The sequence below is a fragment of the Phacochoerus africanus genome, chromosome X, assembly GCF_016906955.1.
Source record: "Phacochoerus africanus isolate WHEZ1 chromosome X, ROS_Pafr_v1, whole genome shotgun sequence".
Classification (NCBI taxonomy): Eukaryota; Metazoa; Chordata; class Mammalia; order Artiodactyla; family Suidae; genus Phacochoerus; species Phacochoerus africanus.
Window position 1 is genome coordinate 20,585,992 of NC_062560.1, and position 15,437 is coordinate 20,601,428.

Below are 15,437 nucleotides of genomic sequence, written 5' to 3' on the forward strand. Positions count from 1 at the left end.
TATTCTGAATTCATAAATTCGCTTCCCTAAGGCCCCAGCTTTTCGTGTTGCTAATTTTATCCCTTTGGTGAATCATTTGTTTTCTCTGTGGTTCCTCATTCTAATTCTGTGATGTTGGTCATCGTCATTTATTTCTGTCTTTGCCCTACATCCGAGGAAGCGAAGGTCAAGAAAATTATGTGACTTGCCTAAACCAATCCAGCCATATAATTTGTCCCCCACAGATTATGGGTCTAACATTTCAAATGTCTCCAATTTTAACCCAGGCGGAAAGAGCTGCCTGAGCAAAGCCTCTGTCCAGCTGGTGCCTTTGAGGAAACCCAAGAAGCCCGGTGTGATTGGGCTCAGGGTTGGAGGGGCAAGGGGACACTAGACAAAACTGAGGAGAGAGGACAGGCCCGAGCAGGTAGGGCTTGTGGGCTGTTCAAAGATTTTAGCTTCTGTCCTCGGGCGATGGGAAGCCATTTGTAAATGTCGCATGGAGGGTGCGATGAGTGATGCTTTTACAAAGAGCACAATGGCTGCAAGGCTTGGAGGAGGGAGTTGACGTATGGAGGTTGGTTCCGAAGGCCCCAGCATCTGTTCTGTTTTCTAGCTTGGGATCCAGAGCAAGGTTGAATGTCTTCCTTGCTTCAGAAAACCTCAGTCATTATGAGGTAGCCTTTTCTCTCTTTTCTCCTCAGGTCAGCCTAAAGAAGGGTCATTGTCTGTTCTCAGTAGCCCTTGTGTTTTTGGAAACACCCACAGGCACCCAGCAGAATAAGCTAGGGCAGGCACAGCCAGTGGGTGCTGAAGTTAAACTCTTGTGCCTTTTGGGTCCTCTGCTTGTGCCACGGGTGCTATTGCTTTCCTTCTTTTGCAAGAGAGGATTCTGGGTAGAGAAGGAAAGAGCCCAGCTTTGAACCCCTCAATGCCAGAGTCCTAGTTTTAGAGGGACAGTCTCCCTTGACCACACACTGTGGTTGGAAGAGCCAAAAATAGAACCTCTGCTGCTTTCACCTTCTGTGGAAGGTGGGAGTGAAAACAGGGGTTAGTTGGGAAGTGGCTTTTTAAACCTGTGTTTACAGTGTTTTGATGCTGCTGTCATAAATGAGAGAGGAATTGTGAAGTCTGGAGCTCAGATTTTTTAGAATTTCAGGGATGCAATATTTATCCCACTCTTCCTCCTTGTACATAGGGTGTGGTGTAAGCAGGAGTTGAAAATAGCTGTCCTGTGTTGTTTTTTTTTCAATGTGGAAGTCTTTCTGGGGTAGTGCTGATTTTTTTTTTCTTTTAAACCAGTGAACTGACTCTCACCTCAAACCCATATTACCTTTCACCTTTAAGAAAGGAACTTCTTAAAGCTGTTTTGTAGGACTAAGTGAGGACTAACTTAGATCTAAATGGGCCAATGCAAGGAGAGTGTTTCCAGGACAAAACAAAGTACCCCTCTCCTTGAAGATTGCTGAAGTTGAATTAAAACAGAACTGCAGAGCGAGGAAATCAGCAAAGAAATGATAAAGCTCCTGATTTGACTTTGGGTCATGTGGGGACTGTGGGAGGAGGGGATCTGGGATGGGGATATCCTGGGCCACAGGCATCAATAAGGACTGCTGGTAACTGTCAAGTGTAATTTAGTAAAGTTGGAGGGAAATAAGGAGGGCTGGTGAGTGCTCTTGGTTGAAAGTAGTAGTTCTCAAAGTATGTTCCTCCACTTGCAGCATCAGCATTACCTGGGAATTTGTTTGAAATTCATGGGCCCCACCCCAGACCTATGGAAGCAGACACTGGCAGAAGTGTCTGTGTTCTAACAAGCCCCCTCTGACAAACCCATAGCCAACATAACACTCAGTGGTGAAAAGCTGAGAGCCTTCCCACTAAAATCTGCAACAAGACAAGGATGCCCACTCTCACTATTTCTGTTCGACACATCATTGGAAATCCTAGCCAAAGAAATCAAATAAGAAAGAGAAACAGGGAGTTCCCGTCGTGGCACAGTGGTTAACGAATCCGACTAGGAACCATGAGGTTGTGGGTTCGGTCCCTGCCCTTGCTCAGTGGGTTAACGATCTGGCGTTGCCGTGAGCTGTGGTGTAGGTTGCAGACGTGGCTCGGATCCCGAGTTGCTGTGGCTGTGGTGTAGGCCGGTGGCTACAGCTCCGATTAGACCCCTAGCCTGGGAACCTCCATATGCCGCGGGAGCGGCCCAAGAAATAGCAAAAAGACAAAAAAAAAAAAAAAAAAGAGAAACAAAAGATAGCCAGATTGGAAGGGAAGAGGTGAAATTGTCACTATGTGGATGACATACTATACATAGAAAACCCTAAGGACCCAATGTAAAAACTACTACAATTGATAAATGAATTCAGCAAAGTGGCAGGATACAAGATTAACATACAGAAATTGGTTGCATTTCTTTACAATAACAATGAGATATCAGGAAGGGAAAGTTAAAAAAAAAATTCCCCTCTAAAATTTGAACATCATTTCAAAAAATTTAGGAATAAACTTGGCCAAGGAGGTGAAAGAGTTATATGCTGAGATCTATAAAACATTAATAAAGGATATTAAAATTCCAATGCAAAGAAATCAAAAGATATTCCATGCTATTTGATTAGAAGAATTAACATTGTTAAAATGGCCATACTATTCAAAGCAATTTATAGATTTAATGTGACCTCTATGTGACTTCTGCCTATGACATTTTTCACAGAACTAGAACAAATAATCCTAAAATCAATATGGAACCATAAAAGACCCAGAATAGCCAGAGCAATTCTGAGGAAAAAGAACACAACTGGAGTCATAACCAGCTTTTTTCTCCCAGACTTCAGACAATGCTACAAAGCTACAGTAATCAAAGCAGCATGGTGTTGGCTCAAACAGACATGGATCGAGGGAACAGAATAGAGAGCACAGAAATAAACCCACACACCTGTGGTCAATTAATCTTTGAGAAAAGAGGCAAGCATGTACAATGGAGAAAAGACAGTCTCTTCAGCAGGTAGTTTTGGGAAAGTTGGACAGCTGCACATATATCGATGTTAGAATACATCCTTACTCCACATGCACAAATAAACTCAAAATGGCTTAGAGACTTAAGTATAAGACATGATACCATAAAACTCCCAGAAGAGAACATAGGCCAAATATTCTTTGACATAAATTGTACCAGTATTTTCTTAGTTCAGTCTCCAAAGGCAGCAGAAAATATAAGAAAAAAAATAAACAAATGGGACCTATGGGACCTAATCAAACTTAGAAGCTTTTCCACAGCAAAAGAAACCACAAACAAAACAAAAAGACAACCTATGGGCTATGAGAAAATATTCACAACTGATGTGACTGACCAAGGCTTAATTTCTAAAATATACAAACAATTCATACAACTCAAAAACAAACAAACAAAAAAAACCAAGCAACCCAATCAAAAAATAGGCAGGAGATATAAATAGACATTTCTTAAAAGAATACATACAGATGGCCTATAGGCACATGAAAAGATGCTCAATCACTAATCATTAGAGAAATGTAAATCAAAACTGCAGTGAGGTACCACCTCACGAGTCAGAATGGCCATCGTCAAAAAGTCTACAAATAGCAAATGCTGGAGAGGGTGTAGAGGAAAGGGAACCCTCCTACAGTATTGGTTGGAATATAAATTTGTGCAGCCACTATGGAGAACAGTATGGAGGTTCCTTAAAAAATTAAAAATAATATGTATAACTGAATCACTTTGTTGAACACCTGAAATTGAGACAACATTGTAAATCAACTAGAATGAAATAATAAAAAAAACTGAACTAAAATAAAGTTGCCTTATGATCCAGCAATCCTATTCCTGGGCATATATCCAGAGAAAACTATAATTCAAAAGGATACATGCACCCCAGTGTTCATAGCAGCACCGTTTCCAATAACCAAGAAATGGAAACAACCCAAATGTCCATTGACAGATGAATGATAAAGAAGGTGTGGTACATATATACAATGGAATATTAGCCATAAAAAAGAATGAAATTATGCCATTTGCAGCAGCATAGATGGCCCTAGTGATTATCATACGAAGCGAAGTGAGAAAGTCACACACCATATGATATCACTTATATGTGGAATCTAGTATATGACACAAATGAATCTTATTCCTGAAACAGAAACAGACTCACAGGCATAGAAAGCAGACTCATGGTTACCAAAGGAGATAGGGGGTAGGGAGGGATCAATTAGGAGTTTGGAATTAGCAGATCCACACTACTCTATATGAAAGAGAGAAATAATAATGCCCTACTCTGCAGCACAGGGAACTTTATTCAACATCCTGTAAACCATAGTGGAAAATAATTTTAAAAAGTTTATGTGTATAACTGAATCACTTCGATGTACACCCAAAACTAGCACAACATTGTAAATCAACTGTACTTCTATTAAAAAATTAAAAGAAAAACAAAACCAAGCCCCTCTGATAATAATGATGCCCCAGTCAAGTCTGGAAAACTGGGTTAGACTAGGATATAAGGTGAAGTCGAGCTTTAGGGACCAGCTAGTTTTGTTTTGATCTAATCTCCCCAAGCTTTCTACCTCTGGGTAGGTGCCTCAGGAGTGTGTATCCCTGATCACAAATAGGGTGACAGGGATAAAGGGGTAGATGGCTCAGCACAGAGTCATTCTACCACAGTGAGAACAAGTCTTGATGTAATCCAGTTATGATCGAGAACTCTGTCCAGAAAGTCCGTGGGGACTGCTTCTGATTTAGATACCTGGGGGCCTTGTTCTCTCACAGGAAAACAACTTGTACAATTTTACTGGGTACCTGATAGTCATATGAGCAGGAATCAGAGACCTGGGTCCAAATCTGAGCTCTAAAATTGACTAGCTGAGTTGCTACAGTTTTCTTGCCTGTAGACTAAGGCTAATGACACATATTGTTTAGGGTTGGTGGGGAATTGAAGTCCTGTCCAATACACGTGGCACAGACCAGGTGCTTAATAAATGAACCCTGTCACTAAGGTCCTTGGATGTTTCAGGACTGTTCAGGAAGGACGACTGCAAGGGGTAGGTAACCATGCATGGCCTTTACCTTATAATGTTAAGATGGTGGAAATAGTCAGGAAAATGTAATGAAGGTTTTTACTATAGGAAAAAAAAGCCCTGAAGATGAATTCTAATGACTTTAAGTTCAGCATCGGCCTTACATTGAATTATCTGCTAAGATAGAAATTTTCTAAATAAGAGAAATTTTTCTAAAGCTATTTTTATAAGTTAAAATATCATGTTGGCGGATTCATCATAATGCTGTACTATCAAAGAGTAATGTTAAAATTTATTTTGAAGTGTGACCCTGATATGTGTAATCCTTAGTAATTCACTTATAAGTGAAGATAATAAAAGAGTTGCCTTCTATTAGACTTTTGTAGTATCTGGCGGTTGTATAAAATTGATTTCATTATGGACAACGAGGTCTTTTATGTTAAAATGGGGATATTTTTATGTTATTTGGTAACCTATGATTTAGATGGATGAGCTAGAGATTTTTAATGCCCCTAAAATAATCTCTGCCTCATTTTCTTAAGCTAATGCCAACCAATAAACATAAAAAATGGACAGAGAAAAGCATTCTGACAGCTTCTCGCCCTATATTTAGGTGAGAGTTTTCCAGAAGAATGAGAAATATCAGCTCTTATTGTCTTTTCAGTATGTCAAACAGACTCAGTTAATCCCATGCTTGACCGGCTTTGGGGCTGAGGAACTGCAGAGGCGAATCCCACACAATTCATGTGAAAACATGAGGGTTATGGGATCCACAGACCATGACTTAGTTAACTGGAATTTTATTTTTTAATAAGAATAACAACGAGCCCTGCAAGCTGATTTAGAGTCTCCAGGTCTGACTGCATAAGAATTTAATACCCATGTAGTGTGGGTTAGAAAAATGAAATTTCTTAGTACAGTAAATAAACTGAGGAGCCTGAAAACCAAATTGAAGTCCGTAGCCTGGAAAATCAACAAAGGCTAAAAATAGTAAGATTAGAGGCAACATTCAACCACGGACCATCCGAAGGTGGTTTTTAAGTACCACCAAAGGAGAAACCAGCCCATGATATGATAGGTTTAAAAAAATATAGGTGTCTAGAGAACGTTCTATTTCTTGTGTAGGTGTGGAATGGCACACCTTCCCTTAAAATGCAGATTTGATTTTCCAGAGTTTTGATTTTTCATGTTCTTTCTCTCACTAGAGTTAAGAGGACACTCCCCCTGATTTCTACGGCAAAGGTGGGCATAATCTACATGAAATTGGGAATTCTCCTTGATGACATTTGACTGAAGGTTTTAGGATGCATTTGCTCTTTCTATTACGCAAATTGGGTAAACAGCTCCAGCATTCATTGTCTCTTAGCAAGGAGCCAGAGGATTACAGGGTCCAGAGTAAGAACACAAAGGAGCATGTTTTGAAAGAATCCTTATGCTCCGGGAGTCATCTTGTTCAAATGCATCAGCTCAACACTGAGGTTCTTGGTAGGTGTTCACTCACAGGCCTAAAACTTTGTGCATGTGGAGGTTTTGAGAACAGTTTTAGTTGGGAAAGTCCTAAATATTGCAAAAACTCCACATGACTGGCCTGAGCTGCTTGCAAATGTCTTGATTTACCAGGGGACCCTCAATTCCTCAGGAGTATCTTCTTTGGAATTCCCTCTTCCTCTTCCAGAGTTCTCAGTAAAGGCCCTGTCTGAGCAGGAGAGGCGGACTGAGTCAGTAAAACTGATAGTTCCTCCTGGTCTGAGCTTAGAGCAGATCCAATGCCAACTAAGTATCCTCCTCCCAACTACCCCACCGCCTCCAAAGAAGAGCTGGGAAGTGGAAGTGAATGACTAACCTGAGACCATTGGCGAAGCAAGACTTAGGGAGCTTAAAAAACGGGTATTCCCAAGAATGGGGGAAATCTTGGCTCTCATTGAATGATATATGGACTGGAATGTGAGAAAAGGAGGTTATGGATATTAGTATAATCAGGGCATGGCTGATTCAAAAACGAAATAATAGAAGAAGTTAGTCCAGCATCTCGCATTTCCTTTTCATTTGGGTGAAAATCTCTTAGACTTTCCTCGCCAGGAATTCAGCTTGGCAGACGCTGAACACTGACCATATCAAGTGCTAAGCCCTGGGTGTTCAGAGATGAATGTGACCCAGCCGCTGCCCCAGAGATCACTTGGTCTCATGGAGCATAACCACTGTTAATGCCAATTTTATGCACTGAAAGTATTTTTTTGGTGATAATATTTGAGGACCAATGGCCACAAATACCTTCTTCATTAAAATGCTCACATGTTTTGTCCCCTGTGAGGCCAGGCCTGTCCTCACTGTGGGCAACACCAATTTCTACATGGACTATAGATCTCGATGTGAAACAGTAAAGGTTCTAGAGGAAAACATTAGACAGTATCTTCATGACCTCCATGTAGGCAAAGATTTCTTAAGTGGGACACAAAAGATGCTTACCATAGATGGGAAAATGGTCACATTGGACTGCATTAAATTAAGTTTGGTTCATCACATGATCCATTAAGAAAATGAGCTGTATGGAACAGGAGAAGATTTTGCAATACAGATATTCAACAGAGGACTTATGTGTGGAATATATAAAGAATTTCTACAAAATCAGTAAGAAAAGGTAGATTACCAGTAGACATAGGAGAGAGAGAGCTGAGTAAGCACTTGACAAGAGGATGTTGGGGAGTTCCCGTTATGGCACCATGGAAATGAATCTGACTAGGAACCATGAGCTTGCAGGTTTGATCCCTGGCCTTGATCAGTAGGTTAAGGATCCAGCATTGCAGTGAGCTGTGGTGTAGGTTGCAGACGCAGCTCAGATCCCGAGTGGCTGTGGCTGTGGCGTAGGCCAGCAGCTATAGCTCCGATTTGGCCCTAGCCTGGGAACCTCCACATGCCGCTAGTGTGGCCCTAAAAAGAAAGAAATAAACAAATAAATAAAAGAGGATGTTGGTTGTCTTGATCGGAGATAGTGACTGGAAGGGAGCATCAGGGGCTCCTAGGAATCTGGTCACGATGCTGGTTATGTGAGTGTGTTTCCTTTGTGAAAATCCTTCAAATTCTGATCAGTGCATGTTTCTGTATGTATGTTATCATCTCGTTGAAAGAGTTTACAGAAAGGAAAGGCCTTGTTGTCCAGGATGAGGAACGGGAGCAAAATATTTTCAGAGGTTCTCTCTTGTTGGAACATCTCCTCTGCTATGAACCAGAGGAAATGTTGAGAGCAGGAGGTTTTGCTTAGCTTTAAGGCAGGTCCAGTTTGTGAAAGAGTCCTCCACATGGAGGGACAGTGTCTTAGGTTAGCAGAAGGCGTTTGGCTACATATCCTGAGAAGGGAGGAGGAAAAAACATTTATGGAGGAAGTTCTAGAAACAAGCTTGATTACTTGCCAATTTTGTGTATGGCTGACTCAGCCTGAAAGCCTGTTTAAGCTGCCATTGATTGATCACTTACCTTGTGTTGCGGCGTTGAGATGGGGACTTTCTGTGCATTAAAATATTTGACCCTCACCACAGCCTCGGGAGGTAGGCACTCTTATATATCCAGATTTACAGATGAAGAAGCTCAGAGATTAACTCAAGAGATTGAGTAATTTGCTCAATCTCTTGAGCTAGAGAGTAATAGCAAGCCGCAACTGGAACCCATGACTTTGTGATTGGAAGCTTACCCTGTTGGTTTATGTCTATTATTTTGTCTTTTTTTGGGGGGGGGGGCAGAACCAATTTTATTTGAACATAGAAAAAGTAATTACGCTGCGTATATATGTACACACACATGTATTTAGACACACATACACATGTATATCAAATTTTGATGACCAGAGGCACTTTGAAACTTTTTTATTTTTGGCTTTTTAAAGCTGCACTCGCAGCACATGGAGGTTCCCAGGCTAGGGGTTAAATCAGAGCTGTAGCCACTGGCCTACACCACAGTCACAGCAACTCGGGATCCCAGCCACATCTGTGACCTACACCACAGCTCACAGCAATGCTGGACTCTTAATCTGCTGAGCAAGGCCAGGGATCGAACCTGTGTCCTCATGGATGCTAGCCAGATTCATTTCTGCTGAGCTACGATAGGAACTCCGAAGCTGATTTTAAAGTCTGAGGTTTGTTGCACTGTAGGTTATAATGAGGTGGAGTTTTCCTTTGTAACACGGTTAGGGATACTTGGATGGAGGTGAGGGGAGACTGAAATCTTGAAGAAACACCACAGATTATTATGGGAATGCCCTTACACGGGTGACCCTTGAGCCCTTCCCAGTGCTTTAGGGACATTCTAATAACCTGAGTAGTTGCCTTTGAGAGGCTTGGTTTTCTGCTCATTAATGACTCTCCAGGCTAGATTTTATTCTTCTTAAGACTAATTGAAATACATATATGCATAAAACGGATGCTACCAACAGATTGTCACAACACTGTTTGCATATCAACATTCTCCTGCCTGCTTGGGCATGAGGAAGAGAGGAGAAGGAAAAGGATATGACAAGGCACCTGTGAGAGCTGAGTTTGTTTTTATTTTATTTTATTTTATTTTATTTTATTTACTTATTTTTCTTTTTTATTTGATTGATTTATTATTATTTATTATTTTTATTTTTATTTGAATTTGTTTTAAAAGTCAATTCTGGTACAGAAACCAAAAGTTTTTTCTATGGCCACACCCATGGCATATGGAGGTCCTGGGGCCAGGGACTGAATCTGAGCTGCAGCTGTGACCTACATCACAGCTGCGGTAATGCCAGGTCCTTTAACCCACTTGTGTGGGGTCAGGGATGGAACCCACCCCTCTGCAGGGACCCAAGTTACTGCAGTCGGATTCTTAACCCACTGCACCACAGCGGGAACTCCCAGAAACTAGAATTTTGACACACAAAAATGATGATACTTGTGCATGGTTAGAGTTTGGGAATTGCTTTGCTTAGCATATACGTGTCCTCTTCTCCCCATCTCCCGATACACAGAGTGCCTTGGGTGCACACTCAGGTACATATTTAATATTTTGAGTTCTTTTGCTGCATGGCTTGTTTTTGATCCTCAGGGTAATCATGTTTGCAGCCTGTGGAGTGTTTATAGTATCAGAATAACATTACGTCCCTGGATGAAATTTGGATTATTTACTTTCAAATATGTTTCCCCAGCAAGTCAGTGACTGAGGAAGTAATATGGGGGAAAGACACATGATATGATTGGAACAGAAATATATGTGGGTATGGTTTTAGAGATTTCTGTTTATTAAAAAAAGAAATCTCTTTTCTCTGTCCTTGGGGCAAGTTACCCACTTTTATTGCTGTGATAATACACAAGAAAGAAACAAATTGAAATAACTGGAAATGGCCACATCCAACTCAACTTTATTTGAATCTTTCTAGTTGTATGGACTTGTTTGATGTACAGGTGCTTAGAAAAAACTGGATGGAAGCTCTGGGTTGCATTCTTTTTTGAAATGTAGAGCTTCTAGTTTAGAAGTAGACTCCCCTTTAGGGATTATGTAATTATTTATTAATTGGATTAACACTGTACATTGTGTCTTGAAGCTATTCAGAGTACTGTAGGAACATCTGTTGTACTGTCATTTGGAGGCTGCTAGGTTGTTTCAGAAATAAATACCAAATGCCTTGACAACTGCAGTTTGACACAGCCTGATGTAGGCAGTGCCATGGTGTCGCATGGACCTCATGTCGGTAAACTGATACTGTCAAGTACATCCAAGGTGTTATTTTGGGGGGGAGGGTAGTTTTTATTGAGTCTTGGCTTTCCTTTTTCCTTATTTAATTAAATAGTGACAGCTGTCTTTTTCTGCCTTCCAACAATAGCGTAAGTGATTTTATAAATAGTAAAATCATTTCTCCAGGTGGGCTTATGTCCATGCTGGCAACCATTGTATATATATGACTGTGGTCATCGAATGGTTTCCTTTTAAATGGCCAGAACTTTGAATGTGTAAATGGGCAAGTTTTCAGGCAATTTGGGGAGGCTTTCCACTCTTGTTTCACCGTTTCCTGTCTAAACTGCGTCTTCTGTGTCCGAAGCATGTTTATGCAACATTGAATAAAACTTCTAATGGGGAATTTCTTCCAGGTGACCTCCCTGAGAAGCTAGGCTGTGAAGAAATCGTCAGAAACCCGATCCTGATGGAATTGTCTCTCTTGAGAATATTACTCGGTGCAGAAACAAGGACTAGAATTTGGTTATTTTGGTTCTTGAATAAATGAATTCTGTTTCTTTTTGTATAGGTGGCAGAAAGCATTAACCCCTGCAGAAGGTCCAGTCTGAGTTGGAAATTGAACTTTTGGCTTCTTTGAATTAGGTGGACCTTGGAGAAGAGAATGTTAAATATTTTTTATTTGAACCTCAGGCAACTTTGAATCGATTCTGCTGACCACATATCTTGTGTAGATGAATCTTTTCCAGGGTTGTCTGTCTTTATGTTTAATTTCCTGGAGGCTGGGACTGTGATCATCGAATGGCTTCCACCTCAGCCTGGGTTGATACTAATGAATGCTTTTTTAACTTTCCTAGCACTTTTGGAGAAATCAGTCAGTAGAAGGCGGGACACTGAAGCCATTCAGAAAGCCAAAATCCTTTATTCATCTTGCATGAATGAGAGTGAGTAATAAAGAAAATGAAATATATACCGCCCTTATTTTTCAGTTTTTATTAGTGTCTAAAGATACCGTTTGAGGAAAAAGAGAACTGCTAAGAATCCTATTAATGTTTAAAGGTGTTGTTTAAAGAAAGGAGCGATTCTCCAAGAATCCCAGTGGATTTTGACTACTCCTGTCTTAATGTTCTGTTGCTGGCTTGATGGAGAAAATAAGAACATTTTATTTCTATGGATGTCGCTGATTCTTTGGGTTTTCAGTTACTCCGTGAGAAACTTGGGTGGAATCATAGAGGTAAACCCTCCTGTGTGCAGTGCACAAACCAGCACCTGGAGGCTAGGTCTGGTTCGAGAAGGAGCCTTGGAGGAAGGGCCCTTGGGAGTGTTGCTGTGTCCAAGAGACCCTCCTGGGGCTTAGAGAAATCCAGATTCCCAGGCAAGCCATGTTCCTTCTGCTTCTCCATCAGCCTAACAGACATCTTTGTTGGGTCTCAGCATCTTGGGTCTACCTGGAATTAAAAAAGACCCTTGAGGAATTTCCGTTATGGCTCAGTGGGTTACAGACCTGACCAGTGTTCATGAGAATGTGGGTTCAATCCCTGGCCTCCCTCAGTGGATTAAGAATCCGGTGTTGCTGTGAGCTGTGGTGCAGGTCACAGATGTGGCTCGGATCCTGCATTGCCACGGCTGTGATGTAGGCTGGCAGCTGCTGCTCTGATGCGACCCCTAACCTGGGACCTTCCATAAGCCACGAGTACAGCCCTAAGAAGCAAAAAAGTAAAAACAAAAACAAAAACAAGAAACTACACTTGACATTTTTCCTGGTCTGCTTTGTCAAGGCCGTAGCAGGAAGAAAGCAGTACCACTGGGAAGCGTGTTCACGGGTTTAGGTTTGGGGGTATTACTTGGTGAGCTAGAGGAGGGCAGTAAAAGATGATGAAAGAGCCTGAAGTAGTAATTCATTTTTATTGGGAAGTAGTTCATTTTTTTTTTTTTGAGCCATTTGCTTTAGTTAGGATTGTTCCTTAGTCTTGCTGAGTATTTACAGCTTAACCTTGCTCATTGGCTTGGGGCCATGTAGTGAGCCCAGCCTTTATTGTGGGAAATATTGCGCAGGTTCCCTCCTCGGCAGTCCTGTTAAGGACACCAACTTCAGACAGTCACCCTGAAGCCTGCGTCATCAGAAGTTCTTTCTCTGTGCTTAGGCTCAATCCACTGCACCTCTTCTCAGAAGTTAGGTTGGGGCCTTACTGGAACTTTCTCTTGGGAAGACATATCAGTTTGGTGATGCCGTTTGCAATCCTAACTCCCTTCATGTTTGCGCCCTTGCAGAAGCAATTGAAAAAGCAGATGCCAAGCCGTTGCTGCACATCCTGCGACACTCACCTTTCCGCTGGCCTGTGCTCGAGTCTAACATCGGTCCTGAAGGGGTTTGGTCTGAGAGAAAGTTCAGCCTTCTGCAGACGCTTGCAACGTTTCGTGGCCAGTACAGCAATTCTGTGTTCATCCGTTTGTACGTGTCCTCTGATGACAAGGTGTCCAACGAACACATCTTGAAGGTATAGCGCGGACTCGTTCTCCAGACTGGTTCAGTCCAGGATTAGCCTCTTGGGTTGTCTTCCCCGGGGAAAGAGACTCCGACCCCCTTAGTGAAGTGATAAGGCTCAAAATTCTTTTAAACCTTGGGATCTAGACTGTTCCCCGCCCCTCCCTCTCCCCCTCCCCCAGAGTTGCAGAATGTAAATCATGAACAAGCTGGTTTGTCAGCCTTTCCAGAAGCTGGCGAGTGAGTTTCAAGGGATCTGTGGTTGGCTTCTCACGTCTACCCAGCGCACTCTTGGGACCCTGAACTGCAGTGGGGAGAGATCTGCAGAGGCCTTAGGGCGCTGCCCTTCCTCTCCTCATTCCCCTGACAAAGATATGAACACGTGCTGTGATTCTTTGTTTTCCTCTCACTAACACCTTGTGCACATGCCTGAAATTTCATTGTCAAGTTCAATCTTGAGTTGCTCATCCTTCTTTTCAAAAGGTATGGCCAAACTTGTTCTAAGTGCTTGGTGGCGTTTTCTGTTGGGAAAGAAACATCTCCCCTATAAAAGCCTGGGCCATGAGGACACACCCTGAGGTGGAGGATCGCATTGGTGAAATCAGGAGACTGTCAGAAAACTGCCAACAGTAAAAGTTTCATTAAAGAAAGAGCTTGGCTGGACTGCAGATAGCACTTAAATTGTTTTGTTATTTTGATCCTTTTTTTTTTTTTGCTTCCACTTTAGCAATGAACATTTTGTTGAACTGATCATTTTTTCCCCCAATTCTGTTCTTTATCAGATCAGAAAATATTAATGATACATTGATATTTAAATCACAGAAATAGAAAACCTTTAGAGTGTATTATTATTATTCTCTCTTGATACAGGGCTTGGCATTTGGGTGCAGTGCACGTTTACTTAATTATGTCCCTGCTCTTGAGTGAATATTCACACACCTGAGTTAACAAATTAGGGTTACAGCCTTCCTCATCATGACACAGCTGCCAGAAGTTCAAGCCTGTGTCTAGATACTGGTAGGAAAGAAAAACTTCTTAAAAAAAAAAAAAAAAAGAAAAGCTTCTGAGCTCTGCATGAACCTGGTAACAAAAACTAGTGTATCAATGGGCTACCAAAGTTATAGAATTTGTGAGTGTTGCTTTTATTAGAAATAGTTAAAACTATAAAAAAATCTCACTTAATATTTGGAGCCCCCGAAGCACCTTTTAGGTTTTGTGGACCTTAGTTTGCAAACCATTGCTGTAAGTGGAAAAAAGAGTAGGCTTTGGGATTCATTTTTTGGCTTTATGATTTACTCATTGAATGTGTTTGTGCAAATTGTTTCACCTCTCCCAGGGTAATTTTCCCCACGTGTAACGAAGAGTGAGTTAGAATTTACTTTTCACCATTGCTGTGAGATTTCTTTTCTTTTTAGGGCTGCACCCTCGCACTTGTAAGTTCCCTGGCTAGCGGATCTGATTGGAGCTGCAGCTGCCACTCTGTGCCACAGCCACAGCAACGGCAGGTCCAGGCCACATCTGTGACCTACGCAGCAGCTTGTGGCAACACTGGATCCTTAACCCACTGAGGGAGGCCAGGGGTTGAACCTGGATCCTCAGGGAGACTGCATGGAGTCCTTGACCCACTGAGCTACATGGGAACTCCTGCTGTGAGATTTAAATGAGATGAATTTGGAGACAGCTTACAGGATACTGGTACACAGAGCCATTTGGGGAATGTTCCTCTTCAGTTTTTGTGCCAAACATCTCTCAGATCTCAAGTTCAGATGTGCGAGAAATAGGCATTTTCTTTAGTCAGTCTCATCTCTGACCTAAGCTCCCGCCCCACCTTTTAGTTGGAAATGGAACCTTTCCCACCCCTCAGCTGCTCCGTTTCTCATCCTTCTCATAGGCTCCTGGGAGACCCTCCGATCATCACTTACCTCTTTCTGAAAAGAAACCTGCCATCCCAGCCCATGTGGCCCCTTCAAGTGTGCCCCTCTGCTGCTGGGGCCCTGGGCCTCCTGTTCTCTCTTAAATCCTGACATTTTCTAGGGGCTGTTGATCGGCCCCTCTGCTCACAAGAAGCTGTGACTTCTTTGGCTTCCTGCAGAATCCTCTTTTTGCTCTGGGAGAGCTCTCTCTTATCCCAAACTCTTCTCCCTCAGTGTATTTAGACTTCCTTTTCCATCACATTCTATTTTCCTCAGTGTTCTTAGCTTTTCTAATACCACAACTCTGTGGGGATAAGAAAAAGGAGTCCTTTGGGAAGGCATACTGTTGG

The 15,437-nt window shown here is 42.0% G+C and overlaps 1 protein-coding gene across 1 annotated transcript in view; it reads left to right on the forward strand.

The window, feature by feature from the left end:
- Positions 1 to 15,437, forward strand: part of PHEX (phosphate regulating endopeptidase X-linked) — a 226,183-nt gene that overhangs the window by 31,650 nt on the left and 179,096 nt on the right. Inside the window, exons 4-5 of the mRNA XM_047765574.1 lie at positions 11,547 to 11,633; positions 12,961 to 13,187. Coding sequence (XP_047621530.1) covers positions 11,547 to 11,633; positions 12,961 to 13,187 — 314 coding nt within the window. The remainder of the gene's footprint in view (positions 1 to 11,546; positions 11,634 to 12,960; positions 13,188 to 15,437) is intronic.